The 7,550-nt window shown below is 41.1% G+C and overlaps 1 protein-coding gene and 1 pseudogene across 1 annotated transcript in view; both read left to right on the top strand.

Moving 5' to 3' along the window:
* Positions 1-5,750: 5,750 nt before the first annotated feature.
* LOC106724771 lies at positions 5,751-6,505 on the top strand (annotated as a pseudogene).
* Positions 6,506-7,302: 797 nt separating this feature from the next.
* Positions 7,303-7,550, top strand: part of LOC102262069 (zinc finger protein 14-like) — a 48,852-nt gene continuing 48,604 nt past the window's right edge. The window contains 1 exon segment of the mRNA XM_014533308.1: positions 7,303-7,408. Within this exon segment, the coding sequence (XP_014388794.1) occupies positions 7,406-7,408 (3 nt within the window). The 5' untranslated portion in view covers positions 7,303-7,405.

The raw sequence follows: 7,550 nt of genomic DNA, 5'->3' as shown, positions 1-7,550 counted from the left end.
AAGAAAAAAGGTATTTTAAAAGATATAAATTTGACCTAATTAGGAGTTCAAAATAAATAGAAAGGTTTTACATAAAACAAAGATTAATCCGTGGGCACTCATTGGATTTTGAGTCTCTAAAAATAATTTTGAATTGTTAACTATTTTCTGTCTCAAATTACAGTTATACCTGGGATCTCAGTTAACTGAATAAAGGTATTCCATGATCTTAGGGGAATTACTGAAATAAAATAGAGAAGAAAGGGGTATACTTCACCTTAAAAATCAAAAGTCTGCTTTGATTTATGGTCATAAAACTCATTCTTCTAAAATACCAGTGTGAGCAGGAAAGCTCTGAACCAATAATGTACAGATTAAAATTAAATTAAGGCTTCACCACTTCCATATTGGCTTCATAAAATGAGACTCCATGTTTCATACCCCTTAGTAATAGTTAATGTGGCCCAGTGTAAATTAAACAAGGCTAGGAATTGAAAACTGCCCTATTGTTTAGTGGTTAGAGCATCGGCCGTTGCACTGAAGGATCACAGGTTCGATTTCCAGGCATGCGGGAGGCAAACAATCCATGTGTTTCTCTCATATTCTCTCTCTCTCAAGGAAGGGAGGGAGGGAAGAGCGAGAGAAACATCAGTGTGAGTGAGACACATGGATTGGTTACCTCCTGCATGCGCCTCAACTGGAGCTAGGAAGGTACGTGCCCTTGACCAGCATCAAACCATGACCCTTCCGTCTGCAGGCCAGCATTCTAACCACTCTGAAAAACTGGCTAGGGCTGGCCTGTTCTTAAATCTGGAAAGAATGAATGATTCTTCACAATGGATTATTGCAACATTAAGGTTGTGCTTGTACCAAATTAACCCTTACTTCCAGTTCCCAACATTATCAAAATTACTGATTCCATCTACTCAGCATTTGGTACATACTCTGCTGTCATAGATTTGGATAGATCTGTTAAATACCTATTTCAAAAGCCTTTTAGCGCAGTTGGGCTTCACCTTGAAGGGTTGTGATACACCTTTACCTGGTTACTCTCAGGGAACCTGAACACCATTACCACTGCACACAGTCTCTGCAGGTCAGATCTGAACTGCATTTACCTCACCCCGGGATAATAGATATGGCGTTACATGTATGACGTTCTTCTTGGTGGACACTCTTTTGACATTTAGGACATACATATATTGAAAAGAAGCTTGCCAAAAGGAGATGGACTATTGCCTGAAACATATTAGGCCCTGATGCCTTGGTTTATTTTATTTTATTTTATTTTTTCAGAAAGGAAGAGAGAGATGGGAACATAAATGATGAGAGAGAATCATTGATCAGCTGCCTCCTGCACCCCCCCCCCCACTGGGGATCACAACCTGGGCATGTGCCCTTGACCAGACTTGAACCCAGGACCCTTCAGTCTGCAGGCTGATGCTCTATCCACTGAGCCAAACCGGTTAGAGCAGGTTTCATTTTAAAAACTAGTTTAATAAAATGCCACAAAGTTTCTGACTCCATGAAGAAGTAACTATAGTTCTCTCAGCATCCACCACATCATCTAGATTATTTTGGTGTTTGTGAGGCAACATATTCTTTGTTTAACAAATATACTTGAGCCGATTTGTGCTGTTACATGCAAACTGCCCAGCTTTAGAATAGGCGCCTTTACTGTAGAAAGCTCACAGTGGTTCTCAACCTTCCTAATGCTGCGACCCTTTAATACAGTTCCTCATGTTGTGGTGACCCCCAATTTCATTGTTACAAATTGAACATAATTAAAGCATAGTGATTAATCACAAAAACAATATGTAATTATATATGTGTTTTCCGATGGTCTTAGGTGACCCCTGTGAAAGGGTCGTTCGACCCCCAAAGGGGTCTCGACCCACAGGTTGAGAACCGCTGCTCTAGAATGTTTAAATTGTGCAACAACAGGCACACCTGGTAGTGTCCTCAGAGACTTCTTCATTATAAAGCTTCAGTGATCACTTCTCATACTTCATGGGCTTACGATGGTTTTATGTTGTAATTCCTGCCTCCCTCTTTTCTTAGTATGGTTATGAATGTCATTCATCTGGTCAAAGAACCAGCTTTGTTTTGTTAATCCTCATTCAAGGATATGGAGATATATATATATATAACGTATTTTTTTCCCATTGCTTTTTCAGAGCGAGTGTAAGGGAGGGAGGGAGTTGAGGGGGGAGAAAGGTGTGGGGGGAGAATCATTGATGTGAGTGAGACACATCAACTGGTTGCCACCCCCACACACTGGACCAGGGGTGGAGAGCAAACCTGCAACCCAGATATGTGCCCTTGACGGGGAAATCGAACCACGAACCATGACCCATCTATGCTTGGGCCGATGCTCTGATCATTGATCAACACTGGCCAAGGCAAAGAACCAGCTATTTTTGTTTGAACTTTCTTCATTGAATTTTCACGATTACCTTGATCACTTTTCTAATTATTGTTATTTTATTCTGCTTACTTTAATTAGCTCTTCCTCTTATTACAGTGTATTATGCTTGCATTAATAATTATAGCTTTTTTTTTTTTGCTAGTGAATTTGTTATACCATACATTTCCTTTGGGGCATTGTCTCTGCTGCGTCCCACAACTTCTGAAGTTATATTTTCATTTCATGGAGTTTATGTAGATGGACAAGTGGAATGAAAAGTTAACTTAGAAGAGGACGTTCTGCCAAGAAAAGGCGGGAGCCTGCAAGCAGGCCGCGTCAGAACAAAGTCTTGCACGCAAGACTTACTGTTCAGAGGCAGAACTTTCCTTGAGGTGATAAATAGTCCATGAGGGCATGGAAAGCCAGGGAGGGTGCACTGCTGCAGGTGGAAATAATCTTTGTATAACATAGGAAATTAATAGTGTAATGTATAACTTAGCTTTGATGATCTCATAAGCATGCCTGTTAATCATTGTCACTTGCTGTACTCTATTGTTGTTTGCTGTGCTCACCCCCAATAAAAGCCAGAAGGGATCAGAGGGTTTTTGCTACACGCCTGAGCGAGCGGTAGCCCTCTGCTCTACTTCATCCTACACGCCAAGCTTGCCTCAGTGTCTCAGATTGCAAAAAACATCAACAAGTTTAAAATGATTTTTAATTTTTTTGAGACTCCTTTTTTGATTTCATATATTATTTGGAAGTGACTTTTCAAGTGACTGCACATTTGGGGATTTATTCACTATCCTGTTATTGATTTTTAGAGTAATGTCTCTGATGTGAGAGCATATTTTGTATATCTGTTCTTTCAAATTTGTTAATGTTTTGTGTCCCATGATGTGTTCTGTATTGGTGAATGTTCCCTGTGACCTTCACGAGGAATGTGTATCCTGCCCTTCTTACATGAAGTATTTCACAGGTTACAGTTAAATCCATTTGTTACATAGCATGTCTGAGTTCATCTCTGTCCATGGTGATGTTCTTTCTGCTAGAAATAATTCATGATAAGAGGTTGTTGAAGTCGACAACTATATTAGTGCTTTCATCTATTTCTTTTTTATTTCTTTTTGCCTAATGTGGTTTACTTTTTGTTACGCACAAACACATACAGAATTTCTATCCCTTCATGTAGAATGGACCTTTTATTATTATTTTAAATTTAAGTGTATGTTGATTTAAACAAAGTGTCATCTGTTATGATGATAAGAACTACAAAATATATATATTTTTAAATTTTAAAAATATTTTTATTGATTTCAGAGAGGAAGAGAGAGAGAGAGAGAGATGGAAACATCAATGATGAGAGATTATCATTGACTGGCTGCTTCCTGCACACCCTCACTGGGGATGGAGCCCGCAACCTGGGCATATGCCCTGACTGGGAATCAAACCATGATCTCCTGGTTCATAGGTCAATGCTCAATCCCTGAGCCAGGCCAGCTGGACAAGACATTTAATCTTTGTTTTAAAGTGACAAGTATCATTATTTACATTATTTTGGTAAATTTCTGAATGTTTCTTTCAGCTCATGTCAAATTACATGTTTTTATTTCAGAATATACAGATTTTTCTTTGTTTTTGATGGTAATTTTTTGACACAATTCTAGGATAGTGTTTTGTTTCTTTCAAAAGTTAAATATATTATTTTTCTCTCTTGCTAGCATGATTTAATTCTAATATTTGTTTTGTATTGGTAAGGCATTTTCTCCTGCTTTTTTCAATTGCCTTTGATTTTTGTCTAATTTAATATGAGACTTGGGTGTACACTTCTGTTGGTTGTCATGTTTAGTGTCCTGTGAGCTTCCTGGATTGACAGTTTGGTGTGTCTATCATTAACTTTAGAAAAATGTCAGTGATTGGTACTGCACTGATGTTTTTTTTCTGTCTTTTTTAAAGGTATCACCATTATGCATTTTTAAACTTTTTATTTAAAGAGGATTGTCCTAGGGTTCGTAGATATTGCTTACTGCCTCTTTGCTGTTTTTGCATATTTTTTTTTCTGACATAGATTTAAGAACTGGTTGTATTTAGAACAGAATATTTGGGCCCTATTTTGTGTCTGTGCAGTGTATTATGTTCCCACAATGACAAAATTTCCTAACAACACTTATCTCAGAACATCTTTGTCATTACGTGGCACATGATTAACGTTTTAGCTTATCAAATCCTGCAGAAAGAGAAAGGAAGAACTGAAACTGTGATATTATACAAGGTAAGCCCTGGCTGGTGTGGCTCAGTGGTTGGAGTGTTGGCCCACACACTAAAGGATCATGGGCTTGATTCCCGGTCAAGGGCACATACCTGGGTTGCAGGTTCAATGCCCGGCCCAGTCTGGGCGCGTGCAGGAGACAACCAATCCATGTGTCTCTTATGTGGATCTCTCTCTTTCTTACCCCCTCCCTCCCTCTCTAAAAAAAAAAATCAATGGGGAAAAAAATCAATGGAAAAAGTATTTCAGGTGGTATATATATTTGTTGTTAATCCCCACCTGAAATATATATATATGGTAAAAGCAGTGCTTCTCCATAGAATATTTTCATTCAGCCACATGCATCTGATTACTTGTAATGTCCTGGAGGACTTTAGTAAAATATGGTCTGCTGCACCTTGTTAAAACTTGAGTTACCAAAGACCAAATAGACTCTCAGGTTTGCTGGTTGGACAGCTTTTAGTTCTGAACTAAATTCTGTTCATTGAATGCATATATGACTGACTTAGGAATGCTGTAAATAGTAATAAGGAAAAAAAAAAAGGAATTTTCTCCCAATGCAATCATGGTATTAAAATGGTAATATTTGGCCCTAGCTGGTTTGGCTCAGGGGATAGAGCGTTGGCCTGCGGACTGAAGGGTTCCAGGTTCGATTCCGGTCAAGGTCACATGCCCAGGTTGCAGGCTCAATCCCCAGTCGGGGGCATGCAGGAGGCACCCGATCAATGATTCTCTCTCATCATTGATGTTTCTATCTCTCTCGCTCTCTCTCCCTTCTTCTCTGAAATCTAAATCTCAACCTGAACAAGCCATCTTGTCCCAGAGTAAAACCATACAAATACAGAGGCTGTAGGACAGTCTTTACAGATCATTCATCCCACAACAGATGTCACACTGGACATAAGTCTTCTGAGTATCAGAAATATAGAGAGAAGCCAAATAAATGTAACAGATGTAGGCATGTCTTTAGTTCCCTTCAGTGTATTGAAAACCACGAAAGAGCTCACAATGAAGAGAAAACCTAGAAATGTAAAAAATGTGGAAAAGCCTTTATGGGGCTCAAATTGCTTCAAAGACACATGATCACACATACTGCAGATGCTCCTCATAAATAGAAGGTGCGTGGGAAAACCTTTAGTTCTTCAGCTTCTCGTCAGACCTGTGAGAGAACCTGCACTGGAGACAAGTCCTACTGGTGCAGACACTGTGGAAAAGCCCTCAGAAATTATCGAAGTTTTCAAAGACATGAAAAGAACTCACACTGAAGAGAAATGCCATGAATGTAAGTTATGTGGGAAGGCCTTCAGACATGGCAGTTCCTTAGAACCACACAAATGGACTCACACAGCAGAAAAACCCTATAAATGTAAGGAATGTGGGAGAACACTCGAACAAGACAGTACCTTACAAATACACGAAGAGACTCACGCTGGATGGAAATCCTATGAATGTAAGCATTGTGGAGAAGCCTACAGTTACCGCAGCTCCCTCTGAGTGCACATGAATATGCATGCTCACTGGAAATACTCCTTATCAGTGTAAGGAATGTGGAAAAGCATTCGCTCGCCTTAGCTGGTATCAAAGACACGAAAGAACCCACGCTGGAGAGAAATCCTATGAATGTAAACAATGTGGTAAAACCTACAGAGATTATAGTTCCTTACAAATTCACGAAAAAGTATCATGGATTGAGGCCATTTAAATGCAAGGAATGTAAAAAAACCTTCACTTGTAACAAAATCCTTTAATTACATTTGAGAGTGCACGCTGGAGAGAAACCGTATACGTGTGAAGAATGTGGGAAAGCCTATATTGATCCCTCCCCTTTTCAAAGGCATAAGAAGACTCACTGAGTAAAACCTAGTAAATGTAAATAGTGTGAGAAAGATTTTAGTGTGGCCACATCTTTACATGTGAAAACTCCCACTGAAAGAAAAAAAATGTAAATAATCTGGTAAGACTCGAGTAATTTATATATACGGTCTAGAAAACTTTTAATGAGTTATTAAAATCGTAAATAACTGTACTTACCAAGTTTAAGTGTGTTATGGGAATATGGATTGTCCCTTGATCAATGTGTGGATTAGGGTGCCAACTGCCCAGTCAAAAATCTTTGCATAACTCAAACCAGTCCTCCACGTGGTTTTCCCAACCACAGATGGAAACTACAGCCTCCCTTTAAAAACAAGGGTCTGAGCTGCTGCTTATAAGGGAACACATGCAGTTCAAACCTCTCTCTTGTTGCCCTGACTGGTGTGGCTCATTGGTTAGAGTGCTGGCCAGGAACGGAGAGGTGGCGGGTTCGATTCCTGGTCAAGGGCACCAACCTGGGTTGCAGGTTCTATCCCTGGCCTCGGTTTCCCATGTGTGTCTCTCACATGTCTGTCTGTCTGTCTCTTTCCCCTCCGCTCCGTCGCCCCCCTCCCCCGCTCCCGCCCCCTTCCTTTCCCTAAAATGAATAAAAACTTAAAAAGAAGAACAAACCGTCCCTGAAGGCCAGTTCTCACCCCCAGGCCAAAGCTGGTTCCCCGAGTTGTCGCTAGGAAATGGGGGAGGCGGGTCTTTGTGAACTGTCCAATCAGAGGCGCAGAAGCAACACCCAGCCAACCGTGTGGACGCTCCTGGGTCACGTGTCTCCTGCGCGGCTGACGCTAACGGCCCAGGTGTGTCTGCGTCAGCTCCAGTCCCACTGTGAGCTAAGCCGCCAGCGGTAGCTGAAGGGGCGTTGCCGGGGGGACCCTAGAAGCTGGGAAATGGTGAGTGTGTGGGACTGGGTGTCCCCGAACTGCGACGAGGGGCTGGGCTGGTTGGAACCGGCTGTGGCCGGGCCCGGCCTCCAGTGGTCAGGTTCGGAGTCTGCAGATGAGCCCCCATCCTCCCCCCGGGGGGCGGGGGTAG

The sequence above is a fragment of the Myotis brandtii genome, unplaced genomic scaffold (assembly GCF_000412655.1).
Source record: "Myotis brandtii unplaced genomic scaffold, ASM41265v1 scaffold964, whole genome shotgun sequence".
Classification (NCBI taxonomy): domain Eukaryota; kingdom Metazoa; phylum Chordata; class Mammalia; order Chiroptera; family Vespertilionidae; genus Myotis; species Myotis brandtii.
Note: the sequence above shows the minus strand (reverse complement) of the source record. Positions and strands in the feature narration are given on the sequence as shown.